This window comes from Poecilia reticulata, chromosome 17 (genome assembly GCF_904066995.2).
Source record: "Poecilia reticulata chromosome 17, P_reticulata-male-v2, whole genome shotgun sequence".
NCBI classification, from domain to species: domain Eukaryota; kingdom Metazoa; phylum Chordata; class Actinopteri; order Cyprinodontiformes; family Poeciliidae; genus Poecilia; species Poecilia reticulata.
In genome coordinates this window covers 6,223,774-6,246,413 of record NC_088846.1, presented here as the reverse complement: position 1 = coordinate 6,246,413, position 22,640 = coordinate 6,223,774, and the positions used below count along the sequence as shown (strand labels likewise).

General features: G+C 39.2%; 1 protein-coding gene across 7 annotated transcripts; it reads right to left on the bottom strand.

The window, feature by feature from the left end:
- Nucleotides 1-1,768: 1,768 nt before the first annotated feature.
- LOC103478983 (SUN domain-containing ossification factor) lies at nt 1,769-20,734 on the bottom strand. Of its 7 annotated transcripts, XM_017309992.2 has the most exons (25): nt 20,254-20,734; nt 18,267-18,375; nt 17,245-17,340; nt 16,135-16,355; nt 15,946-16,038; nt 15,414-15,540; nt 15,203-15,320; nt 14,984-15,111; nt 14,809-14,876; nt 14,598-14,705; nt 13,481-13,586; nt 13,094-13,114; nt 12,746-12,801; nt 11,908-11,987; nt 10,980-11,042; nt 10,805-10,867; nt 10,555-10,645; nt 8,717-9,979; nt 8,545-8,632; nt 5,489-5,593; nt 5,092-5,246; nt 4,774-4,865; nt 4,578-4,594; nt 3,924-3,973; nt 3,683-3,836 (listed from the first exon to the last, which is right to left on the bottom strand). In XM_017309992.2, the coding sequence occupies exons 1-25, from the start codon at nt 20,316-20,318 to the stop codon at nt 3,818-3,820; spliced, it is 3,402 nt and encodes a 1,133-aa protein (XP_017165481.2). In that variant the 5' UTR covers nt 20,319-20,734; the 3' UTR covers nt 3,683-3,817. The 7 variants fall into 7 exon arrangements, with proteins under 7 accessions (XP_017165477.2, XP_017165478.2, XP_017165476.2 ...); XM_017309988.2 differs by lacking the exon at nt 4,578-4,594 and having other exon boundaries at nt 1,769-3,836; nt 15,414-15,537; nt 20,254-20,733; XM_017309989.2 differs by lacking the exon at nt 4,578-4,594 and having other exon boundaries at nt 1,769-3,836; nt 18,267-18,372; nt 20,254-20,733.
- Nucleotides 20,735-22,640: the final 1,906 nt, after the last annotated feature.

Below are 22,640 nucleotides of genomic sequence, written 5' to 3'. Positions count from 1 at the left end.
CAGCACAGTGAGAATACTCCACCCAGACCTGGGATGAAAACAGAGTGGAGGGGGAAAGAGGATTGCAGCGCCGCATTTGCGTAGATAATCTTCTGAACGAGGCAGGGCGAAGAGAAAAGTAGGAGTTCTGTTAACAAAATGAAGGAGAAAGAGGTGGGGGGATCAGAGGGGGGCAAAAAAAAGAGCATCATCGAAGATTAAAGGCTCCTGCTACCCAACCAGGTCAGATGAATAAAGAGGTTTTAACCTAATTTCTCACATCCACATGCGCTCTTTACCCTGCGTGACCGACGGGAGAGACGCTATGAGGCGGTGACGGTAATCCAGTATTCCAACCTGGAAAAGAAATCAATAACGTAAAGAAAAAGCAGCTGAATCTATACGCTCAAATGAATATTGTTGGTGCATCGTGATCCAAAATGTCCTCCATTTTCACTCAGTTTTCAATAATTACGATTCTGAAGTGAAAACCGGTGAAAAAGCAAATGAAAATGTGCTGCGTTTGAACAGGAGTCATGACTCATCACATGGAGAAATATGATGGTGGCAGTACAGCAGGAGAGAAAAAAAAACAAAAAGACAAGCAAGTTTCGGTAGTTTGTACTGACCCCTGCTGGACAGAGTGGAGAATTACACACAGAAACAAGATGCAACAAAACGCCTTGTGTAACAAAAAAAACTTAAAATGCTTCATTTCGCTGTAATGGGATCATCTCGAGCTGAAAAGAAAGAAGGTATGAGTATCACAGCTGTTAACCCTTTGAGCATTGTGAAAGGGAGCGAACAGAGAAAGTTCAGTTTACAGCTTTTATTCAGCAGAACTGCGCAGCAAAGCAGCCATAAAAATATCAATCTGTTACGTTTAGAAAGCATTTAAATGGAAGTGAACAGTTTTGTCGTTAACTTTAGAGGGTGAAAAAAGAAACTCCTGAGAGGATTTAAAGAAGTTTATGATGCCAGGATCTCTGACTGCCACTCTTTGAAAGCTAAACACACACAGCATGACAGATCAGTCATCACACCGTTTAATATCAATTCGCTAAAAAACCACAAAACCTTCATAGTTCCAGCAGATTTAGTCAAATCTATGTTTACCCTCGCAATGAAGGAGTGAGATTCTGCTACCGTAACTAAAGGTGAATTTAAAGGGGCAGTGTCATGTGCTTTCCAGGCTCATCTTGCCATTTTAGAGCACAATCAAGTAACTGTTACCTTCAATTGTTATAAAAAGGCTGCATGTACTTAATAAAAAATAAATGGGCCTCTGTCTCTTTAAAAACGCCTGCTCTTTCTGAATCTCCGCCTGCAGGAAGTCATCATAACATGGCTCCACTATTAACCCTTTAAAAAGTTCTTTTTAAAAACCGGCATTTCATTGAGAAGTAGTTAGCATAGTAGATGAGCTGTTCCACCAGATGTTTGCTAATTGCTGCTGGCTAGTCTGAAGGAGCTCGGTGGGGCGTTGTGGTTGAGGGCTCCTCTGTGAGATGGAAACTTGGAAACTGCAGCTTTTAAGTGATTTGGTTACAAACAGTCAGATTTTAAGTGATTTGTATCCATAATGCACAAGTCAGACTGAAATGACCAAACAAATGTAACATGGTTTTACGTTAATTATGACGCTAAGAGGTTGGTCGTAAACCCATCGGGTTTATAAATGTTACGAGTATTTAAAATATAAATCCTAGAAGAGATCATCTTTGGGATGTCAGTGTCTGCCTTTTACAGGTCAGAACCTGAATGTCTGAGCCAAAGAAAGTGTATCATGTACAGTTTCAGTATTTTTATTAGGCGAAATAGAACACCTATGGAAAAGGACAAACACTCAGCTTATCTGAATGCAGAACCGTCCAGTCCATCCATTTATTTCAGTCACTTTTATACGCAGCTTTACCTGGAACAAAAGACGTTGTGGTTGTCGGGCAAATGTCATTCAGAACGTCGACGTCTGATGAACAACACAGAAAACAGTAAATAGTGAAACTTCTCTATGAATCCTATGCTAAAAGAAAAAAAAATGTCTCTGCCACTTTTCAGACAATCCAGAAATAAAAATCTAACCATTCAAGTAGAGACCTGTGAGGAAAAAAAGGCCGATTTTTCTGATTCCTATAATTAAATGCTGGAAAACAAAAAGAGCAGCAACTTTTGCTTTTCTATATTCAAAACCAAAACTTCCCTACGTTTCATTTACAGCATAAAAATCTGACTTCCAAAGTTAGAAATACAGATGTTTTAGAGCAAAGTGCGTTTCTAAGCAGCGTGAAGAGAATTTTTTATTATTCCCTTCACACTCGTCTCCAGTTGAGTCATTTGCAGAAAGCAGAATAACATTTTACAAGCTACATTACCTGTGGCGCTTCCCGAAAGCAAACATTTTCCACTCCAGTCGACATTTCATGCCCTGCACACACCTTATAACCGAGACACATTCTCCATTTGAATAGAGAGAGAGATTCTCTTCACACTGCGAGATGGAACACAAAAAGCTGCTGATGGGATTTAGTGTGTACAGTTCAGGTCAAAGGTTAATTTTCACTTCTAATTGGCATGACAAGGAACTGCTGCAAGGATGTTTGAAAAACAGAAATCGAGTTTCAAGCGTTTTGATTTACCATAGATTTTCTGTGAAAAGTTAAAGAAATATATTTGTTTAACCCATCATTAGAAAGACCGTACTCAAGTTGTCAAAAAAAGGCAGTGGTTTAATTTGTGGCTGCATATTTGAAGCTCTACATATCACAAAGTATCTGCAGGGTCTAACAAGTCAAATTTAAGACAGAAATTTTTAATGCTGCCTTGAATGAAATTTAAACCAAAAAAAAAAAAAAAAGGATAACTATAAGGGATAGTTGGACCAAATTTGGTGTTAAAAATTAACTTGTATTTTGTGTTGACATTCATAGAGAAAAAAAAGGGACACTAAGAAATGTTTTCTAAAAATGGAGTCAAAGAAAAGACATACAGTACGGATTGAAATGTAGTGGGCCGAGGATGGAGCCCTGAGGAACCCCTCAGGTGAGAGGAGCTCGAGAGGAACTACTGAGAACAAAGCGTTGTTTGATCATTTTTAAAGTGCTTCAAGGATTTTGTTTTCTACTAAAGCTACTATAAAGAACCTCTTGTATCCTATTTTAATTCAGGTAAGTAGTAGTCTGATTTTCATAAAACAAAAATGCTTTAATGGAGAGCTGGAAGGAGTAGTTCAACTGTACCAAATGGAAACTTTGACAAAAGCTGAACAGAGGATATGAACACAACATTATTATTATTATTTTACTGAAAAGGAAGAACAGATTGTCTGATGAAGATTGGAGCTGCCTTTAACTACTGAAATCTAACAACCAGCTTAGCATTCAAGTTCAGGACTCTTAGAGTCAGACAGGACCTGGGATTGCAACCAACGGGCCGGAGTTGTGCTCCGTTTTTTTGTTGGCGATGATGTTCTGTAAAGTGACGGGCGCCGGCTCGTTATCGTCCCTCCGAGGAGAGTGAAGCAAGTCCACTACGGCGCAGGCGGGCTTCAGACGCCTGCGTCTTAGTGCCCGTTTCTCTGCTCGGGTTTTCACCGGAGGGAGCCCGTCGCAGATCCTGGAGCAGGCCGACGTGATGCCGCAGAAAGACGGGTCGTCGGACTGAGAGGATCCCTCGGAGCTTCCCTCCGATGGTGAGTCTCTGAACACAGGCTGGAGCAAATGTTTTATGAGCGGCGCGGCGTGCGCGGTGACGTCTCCGCGGCTACGTCCAACGGCTCCGTTGCACAGTTCGGGAGCGGACTGGAAACAGGGTTTCAGCGTCTCCACCTGGTCCGGAGGTTTCAGCTTACGCCGCCGCCTCTGTGTGGCGAGGAGAGAAGAAGAAGATGATAAGTGTTTGCGCTTAAATTTAATTTTTATGTAGCAATGGAATCGATTTTCACACACCTTTCTGTTCGCTGGACAAAGAGTGCTGTTTTCCTCGGCGTGTAGCATTCCTTTTAACAAAATAAAAAAGCTCTCTTTATAATCTTGAAATTAATACATTCTCCTGGTTGCGTAATGTGATATAATAATGGTTTCTGCAGGTTTCACTGACTCAAATTTAAGACTTAAGATCTTTTTTAAAACCACAAATGGAATTTAAGACCTTTATCTCCTCAAAAAGGTACAAACTTCATCTAGCCAACTAGCATTAAATTTGCATTTACTCATCTAAGAAGCTAGCTAGCTAGCAATGGTATGCTAGCAGTGACTTACCAGTAGCCTCAAAAGCCCTGTGAGAAAAAAAATTACATGTAGAACATACGAGATTAAATAGTCCTGCCAAGACAAAATTTCAGACCTGTGGTTAACGTATTTAAGGCCAACTTAAAATTTTTTTTTTAATGAATTTAAGACGTTTTAAGGCCTTAATTATAGATATATGAATTTAAGACTTTTGAGGACCTTTTTTAAAATGACAAATTGAATTTAAAACCTTTTTCTCCAAAAAGATGTATGAACTTCATCCAGCCAACTGGCAATACATTTTCACTTATCCATTACAGAAACTAAAAAGCTTGCTAACTAGCTAGCAAGGGTGTGCTAGCAGTGACTTACCAGTAGCCTCAAAAGCCCTGTAAGAAAAGAAATTACATATAGAACATACGAGATTAAATAGTCCTGCCAAGACAATTGGCAGAATATGCGATTAACATATTTAAAGCCAAATTACGAAGGAATTTAAGACCTTAGTTTTAGGCTTTATAATGAATTTAAACCTTTTTAGGGTGTGTTATCCCCTTGATAATCTCACCTTCAGCGTCGGGCAACTGAAAGGTCTCAGAGTTTATGAGTGGATAAGATGCCCTCCTTTTCAATCCCACCTCATCGCAGGGAGGATACAGCCTGTTGTGCGGACAGAGAAGTCATGGTTGAAACAGAAGCATACAGTAAGCACATCACCTTAAAAACAGAGTTTTGCATTCAATCTCACAACGCTACACTTTTTAAGTGTAATAAAAATCCATGGCAGTTTGAAATGAAATGAGCTCAAGCATCTTCGGCCTATTTAAATCACTTATCGACGCCTTCGAATCAGAATCACATATTAGGCTCATAATCGACATTGTACCTTTCGGGACTGCAGTAGGTGGGACTTTTGGTGCTGGGCGGTTCCAGATCCGCGGTGGGAGGAACGGCGATGCGGAAGTGGTTGACGCACAGCAAAATGCCGAGACACACACACAACACGAGAGAGAGCAGCAGGTAACTCTGCCTGTCGGACACCTGGAAGACACCGGCAAAAAGAAAATCGGTCGCAAAGAGGAAGCAATAATATTCCACGCACTTTACGAACATGGAGAAAATGCGTTAGATGTGAGTGAACTTGTCTGGTACACAATATCTGGAAAATCTGTCTTTCTACATCCCAACCTGGTAAATTAAACTGACTAACTGTCCTCAGTTGTACCAGATTAGTAAAGTTGTGAGTGGAGATGAAGGCTTAGTGCCAGCAGCGCTGCGACTACCTCATTCTGCAGCTGGCTGACTCGGACAGACAGGTTGAGAACCAGCTGAGTCACATTCTCCAGCTGACCCTGCAGCAACTGAATGGATTCAGTCTGACGCAGGTCCTATGACAAGACCATTAAAAAAAACAAGAAACAAGAACACAATGAACAAACACCCTGGAATCATAACCAGCAATATGCACATTTCAAATCAATCTATAAGAAAGGCAGAGAGGACACCAGAAATTATGTTTTGGTGCTTTTAAGACTCGGTAAAAAGAAGTGCTGCTAACTCCTAACCCCTAAACCTAACCCACTACAAACAGACCTACAGAAAGATCCTTACAGCAGGCAAGGGCGTAGAAACGAGTCTGTCATTGGGGGGGACGCATATCGGAAACCTGACAGATCAGTAAATGGCTTGAGCAGAAATATCAAACAATTATGCCATCAACACATCAGTAATGCGTTACTCTAATCTGACCCTTGTTTCAGTAACAAGTATTCTAACATGTTACTATTTACAATCCAATAATCAGATTAAAGTTGTGCATAGTATAATGACCGTCATTCCAGGATGAACACTCACTTTAGCATTTGCCTCACAACTAGCAAGATAAATACTCTGGTAGCACAGACAGGCTAACAGATTCCGATATATTTTATTGGTCAAAATGCATTGATATAAATTGACTGGTTCTCCCTCTTTCTAAAACCAAAGTAGAAAACGTCTCATAAAATGGGACTTGGCAGTTTTAAACTTGATACAGCAGTTTGACCAACAAAAATAAAATCTAAAAAACACGTTTTGTTCTTCTTGAACAACTCTCTACATCAGTCCAACAGTTTATCTACAAAATAAATAAAAATGATACTTTTCACGTCTAACAGACACCTTGGCTCCTCACTGTTAACTCAGTCTCACTTTCCAGTTCTGCATTCAGTAACTTACCAAACATGGGCCATAAAAAACACTGAAGCAAAAAGCCTAAATGTTTTTTTTCTACTGTCATTTTCAGCCGCAAACATTTAACTAAAATATCTACGGATATGTGTGTCTGTCTCTGCCTCCCTCTGACTCTCTGCAGCCTGATGTTCCTGCACGGATTCATGTATTTACAACAGACACTACAGTAATGTACAGTGTGAACTAAATATAAAAAGTATGTTTTTATCACACAGAATGAGAATTTAAACAACTTAATTTTCAGATGTATACATTATTATACATCTCAACTCTATTTACTGTGTAGCAAAAATTGTCACTAATTTATTTTTAAACCTCTCCTCAAGCACTTTTCTTATTGTCTCCTGTAATTAATATAATTTTTAATATAATTAATCTAATTAATATATTTTTGATATCTTCAGACCCCGAAACTCCACCTGGCTCTCCTATGTCTTCCCTGACCTGCTCCTCTCATAATAAAATAGTTTAGCTTATTTAAAAATTAAAAACAGTTAATACATATTTCAATAAACTAAATGAAGACCTCACCAGAGCTTCTTCACCTTTCTTCAAGATCATTCTAGCACTGCTGTTCTCCTAAATATCTAAATAATATATTATATTATAATATAATATATAAATACATGTTAAGTGGTCAGTACGATCAGGTGTTGCTCACTTTAAATAATAAAAAGGCTAATTTTGCTGCTGTTTCAGTCTCATTCTAAATCATTGTGACTAGACTAGCTAACTTTTAAACAAGGTTAGCAGTAAAATTTTGGACATGTGACTATTCCAGAATTAAAACGGCTTAACCAAGAAGATTTAGTTCTATATATTAAAATAAACTGACAAGATGTTGTTTAAGCGATATTCATGGCAACATTCCTGACAGACAGTTTATCTCATGCAAACGAAGTTTCTCTGACTCCGTCTGCTGACCTGAGTGAAATTGCCCCCCACCCCACCTTCTTCAAATCAGACAAAATTGTTGTCAAACATTTGTGCTGGTCTGCGCAGCAAAAATTTTCATTTGTGCCGCTATCATTTTAAAGATATTAAGAAATGTTTCTAGAGGTCATCCAAGGTCAACCATCCCCCCCACCTGCTTCAAAACAAACAGAATGGGTGTCAATCAAGTTGGCTACGTTTGTGCTGGTTTGTGCAGCAAAAATCTTCGCTTGTGATGCTTTAGCTTTGAAGATATTAATGAAAGTGTAAAGGTCAAAAGGTCAACATGCCCCCCCACTTTTATGAAATCCAACTTTCTTTATATCTTTAAAATGATAGCGGCACAAACGAAAATTTTTGCTGCACAAACCAGCCCAAACGTTTGACACCAATTTTATCTGATTTGAAGAAGGTGGGGGGGCCAACTTCACTCAGGTCGCCTGCTGATGCCTTTACTCTGAGCCTTTCAGAGGGGGCAGCGGGAGGAGGGAGCAAGCGCTCTGCTGAATGCGCTGTTGTGCGCCTTCAAAATAAAAGCACGCGAGTGGAAGATTTTAAAATTCTTCGCAACTGCGGTGAAATTATTGGGGGGGACGAATGTGACTCTCTCCAATATTGGGGGGACATAACAGCTAGTCACTCGAAGGAGAAGGATCGGTCAACTGCAAACAGCAGAGTGACAATAAGTAGTGTGGTGTTTAAGATGGACATGAACCTGCATGTCATCTACACAAAAAGGGAAGGAAATTATGTTTTCTAAAAAGTGAGTGAAAGAAAACAGAAATGATACAGATTTAAAAGCAGTGGCTCTAGCATGCAGCCCTGAGGAACATAAACTCCTGACAAACCACCATTTGTCAGGTAAGATCAGATCCTAAAGATTTAAAGTGCAACTAACGCCCAACTTTTTTTTTTTTGCTGATAAACTGTTGAAATAGGTTATTTAGGGTTCTTTATGTTTCTGTGCGAATTTTGACATTTTCACGTAAGTTTGCTTAGGATCTATAACCGTTTTGCTGCCGGCCTCTGGTTGATTGGTGCCTATGCAGTTGAATTTTCTTATTCCTTGCAGCATTTCAGTTTGGTACAACTTTGTCACAGCCCTGCGTTCAGGTCTGGAACCATCTCACTCCATCTCTGTTAGGCCAGCTGGTCTTTGCTAGCCTTTGCTTACCTGCTCCTCTGCTATTCTGGATGTGTTTTGGAGTTTAATGATGGTTTTGTTGAAAGCTCTTTGCATCTCCTCCATCTGCTTCCGGTACCTTGAATTACAAAAAAAATAAAGTTTTAAAACCCCTCTGATGCTTCAGAGATGAGAATTGCAGAACAGCCTCTTGAAGAGTCACCTCTGGCTAAGCTGCTCCAGGTAGCGCCCGCTAAGGGACATGTTCACCTCCAGCGCCTTGATTCGGTTGTTAAGTCTCATGAAGACCGACTCCTTCTGGCTGGAACCGTGCACCTGGTTTCCGTTTTGCTCCGTACCGTTAAAGGGCTCTGCGTAAATGTCTAAAAGAGACGGTGAGGTAGGAGAAGTGCTGGTCGGAACAGAAGGATGAAACAGCTGGTCTTGGCCGCCTGATGGAACTGGAAATTCTTCCGCTGGGTCGTCCATTTTGGCGTCAGTGATGGGACTGGGGTTGGGTTCGGGTTCTGTGGTCATGTCAGCTGCCTTAGGGTGAACCTCAGACGAGGTAGGGAGACTCTCCGGCGGCTCAACCTGGTTCTTTGAAGAAGCGGATGAGGAAACTGGAGTCTGATTGAGGTTATCCTGAGTTTCGTTGGAGGCTATGGTTTCCTCCTGTGCCGGCTCAACATTGGGTTTTTCCTCTGTTGGATTGTCATCTGCTGAGACGCTGGGTTTCACCTCCGCAGAGCTGCCGCTGAGAGAGTGCGAAGGCTCGACGAGTTTCTCCTCTGTCGACACGTCCTGGCTCTTTTCAGGCCCTGACTCGTGCTTTGGTTCCTCAGAGGAGACGTCTGGCGTTTCTACGACAGGCGTGGCTTTGGCAGACGAAGACTCGGTGGCGCTGGGTGCAGGGAGGATCGGGATCTGACTGGGCTCCAGGTCGTTGTGCTCGGACACGGATCCCTCTGGGATCTCTGAAGGCGGTGCCGCCTCTGCATCCGTCGCGTGTTGATCTGGCTGCAGCTCAGAGTCTGGATCTTTCTCGTCGGACCGATCCGCCTCGCTGGGATGAGGCAGAGGCTCGGGTTGGGCAGAGGAGGAGGGCGGGGTCGAGGGTGTCACAATAGAGGGGATTTTTTCAACTATGTCCACTGTTTGGCAAGTCCTCTTTCTGGACAGGGAAGCTGAACACTGCTGCAGGAGAAACTCCTGGAAAGAAGTCGTGCAGGAACAAGAGGAAGAACATGCAGCGCAGTATTCTAGGTTTTCTTCATCCCGTTTCTGATTATCCTTTCTGTCGTCTTCCAGCTCCTCCTCCTTGTCAAGGAGAATGATTGTGGAGGCGATCGGTTCTTCCTCTTCTTTCCCCAAAGGAAAGACGATTTTCTCCTCCACTAGGGGGAGCTTTTCTTCACAGTTGTCAGGAGTTGATGTGTCTGGAGCAGATGAGTCGGTTAAACCCTGCATGTCTTCAGCGTCTGGACTGGAAACACATCATGAAGAGGAAAACCAGGACTATATAAGACACAGCAACATGAGGGCACAGAGTAGAGGACTTCATGAAATATCAATAGAGTATACTATGGAACTGTCTTAGTAGTATAAAGGCAAGCGATAAAAGTTTTTATTCACCTTAAAACTTTTTGATAATTGCATTCTTTAGCATTTTCTATTGGGTTCCATGTCATAGACTGCCACAATATGTTGCATATTTGTGAAGTTATTACATTTCTAAGTCAGTCAGATATCAGTATGTTTTCACACCTGACAGTCCACTACACTCTTGGGGACCAAAGATGCAACATTTGTTGCATTTTCAGCTGCTGCGGTTCACTTTCACACCGCACCGTGTCAAACCAATCAAATCCTTTTGAAAATCTTGGTTCTCCTCCCTCACTTGTGGCGTCGCTGCACCAGGAACCGCTGATCATTTAATTTTGGTTCCCAATAGTCCAGCCTACTGGACTGTCAGGTGAGAAAACACCAGAAGTCTAGACTTTGACTGGGCCATTCTACCATGATGATGCTCTATATTCTAGGACTGTGGTAGGCTCTTACACAGACACAAGGTCAGTGGTCGTAGTTTCCGTGGCAGCTTCAGGTTGTTGGGATTGTTCCGTTATGTTCACATCTTGAGATGAAAGGTTGCCTTGGAAAAACATGAGAGGCGTTAATAATAACCAGCTGTAACCATGACGTCACTTATTGACACACAGGAAGAAGCTTCATAATGTGCTGAACATCGTACATATCCGTTTTAGTTAGAGGGAAGCAGAACGGATAAAGTCAGTAGAGATCTTGTTTATACCTGTCGTCTCCTGATTACCTCCAAGGACAACAGCAATGTCCTTCACCATGTTGAAAATGGCATCTGAGGAAACAAAAAACCCAACACTACGATTACCAGATGCTGCAGCACGGAGCTGTGAGCTCTTATTAACAAGATGGAAGTCGTTAACACAAATATTGAGTTGATTCAAGACCTTTTGCTGATCCAATCAGATTCTTGGACTTGTCTTCTCCAGGCACACTTCCAGGAGGATAATCTGAAATGAGGATTCAAAGCTCAATGAGATTTAAAATAAAGAATTCATTTAATAAAACATTTTACTAAACCAAAAATACTCAATTAAACGAGTGACTTTTTTAAATTATTCAGGTTTTTTTTATTATTATAAAAAATTTGAAAATTTGGTTTCTTTCCAATATTTAACAGAAAGTGTAACTAACAGACAGCTACTGTAATCAGCTCTCTGTCCAGTCATGGCGAATCATTTACTAGTTCTTTTAGAGACAGAGGAAGATGAAATTATCTGATTTACTGTATATTATTGATGCACTGATCCACGTTTCTTTATTTCCAATACAAGTATCAACCGTTACCGATCCGATACAGAAAAATATCGCTGAACTGACTTAAAACGCTTCTTCTTTGTTTTTTCACAGAGATAAATGTAATGAATTACAAATTTATGAGATGCACCAGTAAACCAATAGGTGGTCAAACATGAAAAACAACAGAACTTTAATTTGTGCAGTCAGTGCAATTAGGAGTAAAACAGCCAATGTAAAGTAAACTGACAAAAACAATAGGTTGACTACTTAGGTCAAACATGTAAAAAAACAGACTGCAACAAACCTTCCTTCTAATTGTTCAGAAAGTGCAATTAGGAATCCTAAATGAAATGTAAAGTAAATAAAACATGATGTCGCTCAAATTACAAAGCATAGAATTAATAGAATAGATCTGCCTTTATGGATACTGATATTAATATCTGATCTATGCATCTCTGCAATACAGTAAATGTCTGAGTATGCATAGTATTGTTTGTTAATTTTTGTTTTAAATTAAGACAAAAAAAAAAAAAAAGAAAAAGTTTCCAGTGCATTGTGTGGACAGTCTGATCCCACCTAGATCATCGTCCTGATCTTCTGGTCTCTCTGGAGGATCAGCGATCTCGTACTCTTCCACCATGCTTGTTCCAAACACCCTGACAAAAAAAAATTTAGAAAAGCAAATTGAAACATTTCTAATGCAAGAGAGGAAGCGGCCTCCAGTAAGCATGTAATTAAGGAAAGTGGCTTTACTAATGTTCAGCTCGCCTGAATATATACCTGCAAACACTTGAGAAACAACAGTCTACTTCTTTCCTCTGAACTATTATAATCAATATTTCCTGCAAACCTCCCGTGTGCTACAGTACTACAGGTGGATTTATGTTCACACATTCAAAACGTGGGAAATGAAGTACACCCATATATTAACAGATAACCACGGTAACCAGAGGTGAGATAAAGGAGATTAAAAATACTTTCTGTGAACTGAGTTCAGGTTATTCAGTATGCAACTAGCAGGTCTCTGGAAGACGTTCTTCAAGCTAAGGAAGAAGTTTCTATTAGTAACAAGCTAATCCTAAATAGAGGAATTTGTAAATGTGTACAATATCAAACAGAGAAGAAACTTCAGCTATACAACTTCTAATACATGCTTGTTTTTATATTTGTCTTGTTTTTTTTAAAGCATCCAATTAGGGCTATGTTGTGTGTTGCAGCTGTGAAATGTGTTGTTCTTCCAGCAAATTGTCTTTTTTGAGTCTGTATACTCATGCATAACGTTAACAATTAATCGATTATGTAAATAGCTAATTTAGTAATGAGTTTATCACAATTAATCGTTTCAAACCTACTTCCAATGTTTGTTTTTTCTTTCTTATTCTTCCTGCTAACGCTAATCTGAAAGCTGACGTACCTTATGAGACTAAGGGGACAGAAATGTTCCGAACCGAAGTGAGAGAGCAGCTCCACCTGAAAAAACCCAGAAACACAGATTATCCTTTAGATTATCTGGTAAAGATGCCCTGAACAAATCAGAAATGTCTGACTTGGCTTTGCTGAGAAATCAAAGCAATTGCAGCGAACAAACTGGCTGGAGTGAATAATTCAGAAGACATGAAAGATGATGTGTTTGATTAGAATGGCTTTAGGAAATACTAGCTAAGATCTCATTCTAGTAAATGATTCGTTTATTAGGATGGAAGTCAGACAATCATCCTGTCGATGATGAGAACAGCGTGCGCTACAAGAAGATCAGGCTAACCTTTATGTACTTGGTGAACATCTGAGGCGAGAGAAAAGAGAAGGGGGAAAAAAGAGAGAAAAAGATTAAGGTTATATAGGCATGCTAACAAACAGGATGACATAAAAAGCTCAGCTCTAATGAATAACAGCAGCTGAAGCGATGCCACTGTTTCACTGCGAGAGACCAAGCCACAAAGCACGCTTTTAGAAATATGTGCAATACAAGCAACACATAGAAACACATCGGAAGCAAATAAAATATATTATAGAAAATTCAAAAGTGGTCATTTAAAAAGATTTAACATGAATTATTGCAAATAATAGAGAATTTGTTGTTTTTTTGTTTTTTTTTACTGTGCTTTACATCAACAAAAACACAGTGAAGTTTGACAGCGGTTCTGCTCACCTTCACGTATTTAGCATAAAGATGCTCGTCCAATGGGAAGCTCTGGACTGTGCGTTCGTCCCTGGCGTGAAAGGTTCCCAGTTTTGACCACTTATTGGTCGGGTATCTGCAAATGTTCATTCATATGACAAAAGTTACTCTGACGATACACAAAGACTGAAGGCTAACAGCCACAATCTGGTGTTACAATGACTGAAAATATGTAAGGATTTAAAATCTGATGATGTCGAAACGTTACTTGGGTTTTTTTTTTTTTTTACAACAATGAAAATTGAGGTAGTAATAAAGTTCCTGTCTGATTTTTAGCTTTACTGATACATTGAATACGGAATGCAAAAGTTTTAATTTAAAGAGATTTAGAGTCAAGATGATTTACTACAAATGCACAACGCACTTTTCAGATTGTAATAAAAAAAATCCTCTGCTCTTCAGTTAAAAAAAAAGTCTTAAAATTACGAGAATAAAGTTGTTTTAGTGTGAAAGACACGGCCACCTCAGTCCGAGGTTCTTTCCCTCTAATACACAAGTGTTTGCATAATTGTTTCAAAGTCCTGCTACTGACAATAATTTTATGCTGACGTGTTGAAAGATTATTTAGTATTTGTTTCACCTGAACCAAAGTAGAACTTTGCAAGATGCTCAACATTCCTCATTTCAATGTAGTTATTTCTTGAGTTCTCATAAAATTAATACTTCATACTCCTAATATTGGAACTGTCTTGTTGTAATATTATGACTTTATTCTTGTAAAAAAAAATCTTAACCTGGTCTATTCTATTGACCTGAATTCACAGTCCAAATAAATGGAAGCTGTAAAAAAAAGAAATTAAATAAATAAATAAAAAGTTGGCTAGTTCAGAGTGATGACGGGGTGACTTGACGTCACTCAGGTGATGTGAGGTCACCCTGTCAGGGCGACATCACTCTGATGTCAGGGCGACCTGACATCACTCTGAACTATGAAAATCCAAGTTGCGCAATGGTGAAGGGAAAAAAAATGGAGATATTCCAAAAATTAAGTTTTCAAAGACCAAGAATTTGATTTGGTTCAACATTGGGGTTAAAAAGCAATAAAACATGAAAACAAAGGATATTATTATTACTATTATTATATTACCGATCGCTGATAGAGACGAGAAAGTCTTTAGGGGTGGAGGAGAAAAGCTCAAAATTAGCAATGTCCAACTGCTTCAACTGGATGGGCTCACAGAGCTCAATAATGAACCTGAGCAACACAGAAACAGAGGTAATAACAATAAAACACATTTAGAACGATATTCAGGTGGAAAATGAAAATACACGTAGTAACTGAATGCAGGGCAACAAACCAGATTTTAGTGCTGCAGGGGTTCAACATGTACAAATCCATGTTCTCCTTCAAAATGGCCGACGTGCTCTGTGGAAAACGTTAGCAGACGTCAGATTGATTTACCTTCTTTAAAGTGAAAGAAAGTGGAATGTGTTGACATCCGAGTGGAAACCATGAAATAATTGACAAAGTACCTTTGCCTCGGCGTTGGCACCAAGTAACTTGGCCCCGCACTCTACCGAGGCGTAGTTATGGAAGTTCTTCTGGACTTTTTTCACCGTGTGAGACCCTCCATTGTTAGAGGTGTGAGTGGACAGAGCTACTGAGGGGAGAAGAAGAAGAAGAAAAAAAACTGATTTAATCTGAAAAATCTCCCAATTTGAAGCGAACCACTTAAAGAGTGTTGATCATACTCTTCTCTTTCTCCACTTCCATCATTTTCCGCTTCCACTCGTCAAAAGTGGGGATGTCCTCGGGGTCTTTGCTGCTCGCAGTGGAATCTGTGTCGGCGCCGACAGGGGAGCTCAAGTCCTGCCACAGATAATGAGGAAATGAGAGCTGGGACACCTCCTCTGACGGAGCGGAAAAAGAAAAAAAAAGAAACAGCTCGTCTTATCGCCTCACCTGCTCTTTCAGCGACGCGTTGGCTTCCAGATGCTTACTGCTGGAAGGACTCAGAGGGGGGGCCACTTCGACTTTCGTACCTGTGGTGTGCGCGTTGGAGGTGTTCTCCAGCACTATTGGAGGGCTGCTGAGGGAAAACCAGCGTTTATCACTGCTTAAAAGACAAATAATAACAGTAATCCTTCATCGTTTGTCACAGCTGGGGATGCAAGTATCAGATTAATGGTTTACTGGAGTAAAGGGAGATCCAATCGATTTACAAATAACAACCTTTTTTTGGCTTTTTATGTTTAATGCAGCTGACACAAAAAATTGTTAAACTATAATGATATGTTTTTTTTTTAAGTCAGAATATCATGTAAAACTTTGTTCATTTTACAGAAAGACGACGACACAAGAGAGAAAACAGCCACTCAACTAATCATTAGTTGATTGATTTTATCAACCGACTTTAGATGAATTCATTAATCGACTTGCATCCCTAATCACAACTTTTAATAAGCATTTTTTATCTCTCCATAACTGAACCAACCTGTCATCATACGGGTTGTCCTCCTCTTCTTCACAGTCAACTGGAAGCAGGTCGAAGTCGGTGACCTCAGGTGCAGCTGCTTCAGATCCATCACTTCAAGCAATTAAAGGAAACATTTTTACATTTTTAGCAGGAAACATCAAACGCAAACAAAGGCAAATATTTGCATGGAGTGCAGCGGTGGCCTGCCTGCTTGTGGCGTCCATGCGGACGCTGTTTACGTTGGGGTCGTCTTTGTATGGAGCAGAAATAACAGACAGGGAGTTTGTAGGAAGCAGTGGCGGTTCAGAGTCCGGCTCTTCGGATCCAGATGTTTCTGCCTGTTGACGTTCTGAGCTCTGCTCGAGTTCTGGACGTCGCCCGTCTTCCTCCGGCTCTGCTTCTGCAGTCAGCTCGTCTGATCCGACGGCCTAATGGAAAGTCAGAGACACTCGGGTGAGATCCCGGATCCATTAGTCGCAGCTGAGAGGCTGATTTATGAGACACTTAAGAGCGCTGAATGTTCTGGGAGAATTCAATACACACAGAGACGGGTTTGCTTACAGACGCCTTCTTGGTGTTTGGAAGCAGTGAGGATTTACTGGGATTTCTGATTTTTTTTTTTCCCACTTGTATTTAGGCCGGCGTCTTAATATGGCATGTTAGGGCCATTGTAGATAGAAAAAATATGAAGTACATTTTTGTCAAAAACTTCTGAGATTTTAAGATTAATCTCAGAAATCTGCTAGAAAAAAAACTCTGAAATTTCTGAGTTTCAAAAGTCGAAATATTTTGACTTTTGAAACTCAGATATTTCCAAGATTTTCTAGAAGATTTTTGAGATTAATCTCAAAATTTCAACCTTTTATTTCCAGCAAAAAACTTTACAGACATGGAAATTTCCTGGGGGTTTTTTCTTCCATGAAAATTATTGAGATTTTTTGGTGGAAATTAACCTTAGCTGAAAAAACAACTGTTTTTTTTTGGTTTTTTTGTTTTAAGATCATTATACAAAAAAGCATTTATTACTTGTTGTTTTTGGTTTTGGTTGTGACTTCATGGCACAAATTATAGATTGTGCTATTGTGATATAAACAAATCAGATAAAGGAATTAAAAATGGTTGAACAGGAAAAACAACATATGTACTAAATAAATGAACCTAATGTTCACAAATAGAATTCAGCAATAAGTTACACCATTAACACATTATTTTCTAATACTCTTAAATATTCCTATTTAAAAAATACCCAAATACTTCAGAAATCATCATCAATTTAAAGTGTGCAGAGTATTTTATTTTTTGGTCCGTTTCTCCTACCTCAGCATGTTCCACTTCTTGTGTCAGCTGTTCTCCGTTATGCTGATGATCTCCAGGCAGCTTCCCATTTTCAGGTAAACTCCAGATGTCTTCATTCTAAAACAGCAGAAAGAAAGAAAAAACACATCTCAAATACATACAGATATATAGATATAAACTAGAGATGTGCCGATCAGGTTTTTTCCTGCCGATACCAATACCGATCACCCATGAGGGCCGATCACCGATGCCGATCACCGATGCCGATCACCGATACCGATCACATAATTATTATTATTATTATTTTTATCATAAACACTACCGGTTACATCATGTGGAAAAAGGAACCATGAATTCACCTTAATTTAGACAAAAACTTGTTTTTAATAACTTTAAAAAAATAAAAAATAGGCATTGTACAAATTGTACTATCGGTAATACTATCTTTAACAGACTAAAAACATCTGAAGGCTCTGAAGAGGCTAAATAATGCAAAGAGCCAAAATAAAACCTCTCAACGTTACCAAAAAAATTCAAGTATAAAACTTAACATTCAAAGGCAAATACAGGATCCATTACAACAAACAATCCAGAGTTACTGAATGAAAACGTCCTGATAGCATGGTGGCTAGCTGATTACTGCTAGTTCTGAGTGGCTGTTTCTCACTGAGCGGAGTGATTATGCAGAGCAGGGAGGAGATCGGAGATCAGGAAGGAAAGAGGAGACCAGCTGCAGAGGCAGGCTTCCAAATGAGAAGCAGGTGATCGGTTTGTGTGATCGGCAACAAGAGACCGTGATCGGCGATCACCGATCATACACTTTTTCACGGAAATCAGCCGATTATGATCGGTGGCCGATCGATCGATCGACCTCTAGTTCTAAATGGTAAAAGCAAAAAAAAATCTGTAAAATGAGGCATTTAAATAAAAAAAAAATCTGATTTAATGATTAGTCGTCAGAAAAATCAATTACTTAAATAATCATTAATTGCAGCCCTACTAATTTTAGATTATTTCAACATCACACAATTATAGAGCATCACCTTCTCATTTGGGTTTGGATCCCCTGACTCCTCCGTGGACTGGAAGTCCTGGGAGGACGCATGACTCTGAGCCTCTGGCTGTGGCTCCGTGGATCCCACGTAGCAACTACTGCAGTAGAAGAGAATCAGTGCCATAATAATGATACTGAGTCACCTTGAAGAGTAACTTCATAATAACCTCAGGTATTTGGCACAGAAAACTAAACTGATATCATCTGTAAAAATGAAATACAACAGTTGAAAGACAAATCTCAGAAAACAGAAAGACTTCACTAACAAACTGTCCAAATGAATCTTTTTACTATTATCTGTATCCTTATATGGGCTTCTGGGTGGTCCAGCTGTTAGTGCTATGCCTTGCACTAGTGAGTCATCTCTGTCCCGCCTCTTATTAAGAGTGGAGATAAGACTTTTAGTTTTAGGAGTTATGACAGGAGACAAAACTTTAATGGACCCTGGAGACTGATGAGACATTTAAAATATCAACGCACTTTGAAATAATACCAGTTTGTCCACCAGTGAAGCTGGTCTTTGCATGTCCCGATAAGTCTCGTAATAAACGAGATGGTATCAAAATTAATTTTGATAAAAATGATATCAAAATTGTCATTTTGATACCATTTTAAGGTAATATATTGATAGTGACATAGTGATGCAAGTTTGCCCTCAAAGACAATAAACTTTAATATTCTAATTCTTTGTTTACAGTCAAATATGTTGGACAAGTTTGCACTGTGGAAACATACAATCATTACGTATTCTTACTTCTATTGGGGCGATAATAATAATAATAATAATAATAATAATAATAACACTACTATGTACATTATACAGCAGCAGTCTGTGCCATTAAGTAGTCTATTTACATGTATTTATTTAAAAACAATTCAGATAATTTATGTACTTTTAAAAAAATTATTGTGGCTCGTAGACAATGCATTTTAATATACTATAAAAAGGAACGTTGGGACATGCAATATTCATGAAGTGGTCTACTCAAACACAATAGCAAAAAGTGGAAAACTACTGCTGCTAGTTTCAAAATAGAGCAACAAATAAAACAATAAATGTAAAAATATATGTGTAACTTGGTGCAAATTGATAAATTAGCTATCGTTAGCATCAACTAATAAGTAAATAAATCACATTAATACATAATACGGTGACTAAGGGAGCACCAGATATTTACTTCTACTGACAACATAAACTAAAACTGTTATTTCTTTAAACCGAGGAACACAATTGAACTAAAAATATCCAAAACAGTCATGGCCACAAAGATTTCTACAGAAATGCTTATACTAGTAAAATATTGCGTCATCCTTCCCACTTTTTGACTAACAGCAGTCAGTGGTTGATATGCTGTAATTAACCTTTAATATCAAGGGTGGGACAACTTCTTATCCCGCGTATGCCATCTCTGTTGGCATAATGAGTTCTGTCAGAAGTTCATATTCCCAACGACTTCAGGCTTTTTAATCTTTTTGACACGAGGGACACAAAAAAGAGCCACTAACCGGTCAGCTGGTGAACCAAATCTGCCTCTTATAGACTGATATGAGATAGTCATTATTAGGAAACTGTTATTACTCATGCAGAGAAAACTGTAGGGTTTGTTAAGAAAGCTACTATTGTAGTCCTCAAATAGATTTGAAATTTGAATAATTTATAAACGTATCAACACGTTAGCGACTGTACAACATATTCCTATGGCTACTTGTTGATGGAGTATTGCTAATTCAACCACAGTCAGCGGCTAAAGCTACCTCAACCCAACAGGTCAGAAGTCAGCCAGGTGCCACATCACAACATAACGTCAGGGCTAGCTAGCTAGCTAGCTGCTGCTGCTATACGAGTGCATTACGGTTTGAACACGGCATATTAGCAGTCAATTAGTTTGTTAGTCTTCTTTTATACGGCAAAATGCCAGAAAAAACAAATGTTTTTAAACATGACAGGTGGTTAAAAAACTAATTTAAAAACTCACCAAAAGAGTACAGCAATACATAGCCACACTGACACACTTCGCCACAACAGTTGTGTCATCTTCATCCCTGTCCTGCCGGGACAGACATCGTCGCCGCACACAAAGAAACGTTTATCCTTTTAGTCTGTGGCTTCTTCAGCTGTGTAAAATATAAAATCACCCGATATGCTCGGTTTACGTCCCTGGCATGTAACAGTCGCACTGGTTAACTGTGATGCTAGCCGCAGCTTTCCCAAACAACCTCCTCTTGACAGTCAGTGCGACTCGACGTCCAACAGACCAATGAAAACGCAGTGTCGCGGTTGCGCAGTTCAAACGCCGGGAGCGCTCGTTTTCGACACGCTCGCTGGCCGGATATGCTGAGGCACTTTTGCTCAATGTTAAGTCTGTACTCAGACTTAACTATGAGGGGCCGTTTAGGACAAAATCTATGTTTTGTCTGTTAAGTCTGTACTCAGACTTAACATTGAGTACAGACATGCACAACAATGTTAATTCTTAATTAACATTAATTAATTCTCTTACAGTTGTAAGAGAATTAAGTCTCTTACAACTGTAAGAGACTTAATTCTTACAGTTGTAAGAATTAAGTCTCTCCATCATAATTGTTGTGGTCTTTTGTGTCGAACCATATTCCACTCCCTTATTGTTTTGCTTTGGTATCGAGCCATGGCGTTCTAAGCGAATTCATCGGTACTTCAGATGATCTATATTACAATAACTCATTTGATTAAATATAAATAAAAATGAAAAAAGAAAACAAATCTTAATAATTATAATATTTTTTGTTTGGTTAGTTGGTTGTTTTTGTAACCAAACACTTGAAAAGTAGGAGCGCGCTGTAATTTTCTGACAGCAAATTACCGGGGGGTGTTTCCTGTTGTAGCATTTCATAAAAGTGGCCAGTAGGGGGAGTTGCGTGGTGTAGGAGTAGAGCGCGCGCCCCATAAACATAGGCTATGTGCTTGACGCGAGTTCGATTCCCGTTCTTGAAACTCTTGTGAGGCGTCATGCTCTAGCTGCATCTCTATCTTCCCCATGCCCATTTCCTGACTGGTAGCTCATAATAAGGGCCATTAATGCCAAAAAAACATATGTGTACATAAAAAATAACAGCAGAGAAATAACTAGATAAATCATACTCATTTATTCAATAAATTATATACGGTTACTTAAAAATAGTCAATTATGTTATTTATGAAGTGCTGAATCAGAACTAGGAGGATGAAAAAGAAAAACATAACCATTTCAGAGTTATTCAAATGTTGATGCACGAGTATAGGTGAATGCATCGTCGTCAAAAGCATAGCCATTAAGAGACATGTTCAAAGTAGGTCGTTTCGACAAGTGAATGAAAATACTGTAACCTTGGAAAAACAATGGCAACATCGTAAAGACGATTTTAAAGAAAACGATTTGCAATGAAGGGCTTAAGATAAAGTATCGCGAGACTTGCGGCTACGGGAAATGTTTAGGCTTATCGGAAACCAAAAGTAACCCGAAATTATGTAAAGCTGTTTCAGGCTCTTATTTGTAGCCAAGCCGGTTAAATACAACTTACTTTGTAGTGTTAGTTTTCCCACACTTTTCAGACATTTTCTTTTACGGCCACTAGAGGATGCTGCTTACTCACCTTTGAGACATGTTTAAAGCTTCGTCTCGTTTGTAAATAACCTGAAAGACAAGCTGGCTCTGGTCGTAAAATACTAGTCAGCCTTTTCAGAAACAACAACAACAAAAAAATCCGTCAGCCTTACTTTATATATAGTTTGTTATCTAAATAACAATTGTTCTGCTACCATTTTATAATTTGTGATTTCATAAATGTCAAAAGAACCCTACCTAAAATAAAACTCAACACAGATATCCCCAAATGAGTTAGGTTTCAGAGTCCTTCTGGGTACAATCATTTCCATTTTGTTTTTTACTCTTGTGTTTTAATCTACTTCCTCCTTCAAACTTGTCCACTTGAATTTTGTATCTCTGCAGCAAAACATTTGCGCTCTAAATGAAAACACAGCAAGGATTTCTGGGAAATTTGGTTACGGTAAAACCCAATGGAAAGATGTGTGTGTCATACTGTTAAAACTTTATAGCCTGGTTGATACGATCCATTGAGATGATTTACTAACCGGTGTTTACTACAGAACTGTTGCATCACGCACCTCATTTTGTCCAAAAAAGGTCACCGCACCGACTAAATCACATATTACACCTAAAGGGAGTCATCAGTCAAACTCTGGCTCAGACATGTAAAGCTTAACGTCTTGTTACTCAAATGCAACTCCAAAAACCTTACATAGCTAATACGTATTCATTTGTGATGTTCCGTCTCATAGGCTTCAAATCCACATTCTTACACAAGAATCACTCTGTTGACAAGGAAG

Bases quoted from the DNA above. Each gene is read 5' to 3' on its own strand.
- LOC103478983 (XM_008433162.3), bottom strand. From the start codon at position 20,318: ATGAAGATGACACAACTGTTGTGGCGAAGTGTGTCAGTGTGGCTATGT. The intron at 15,112-15,202 runs GTATGATCAACA...TTCTCCCCTCAG, and splicing joins GGAAGTGGAGAAAGAGAAGA to TAGCTCTGTCCACTCACACC. The intron at 13,587-14,597 runs GTAATATAATAA...GAACATTTGCAG, and splicing joins CTCGTCTCTATCAGCGATCG to ATACCCGACCAATAAGTGGT.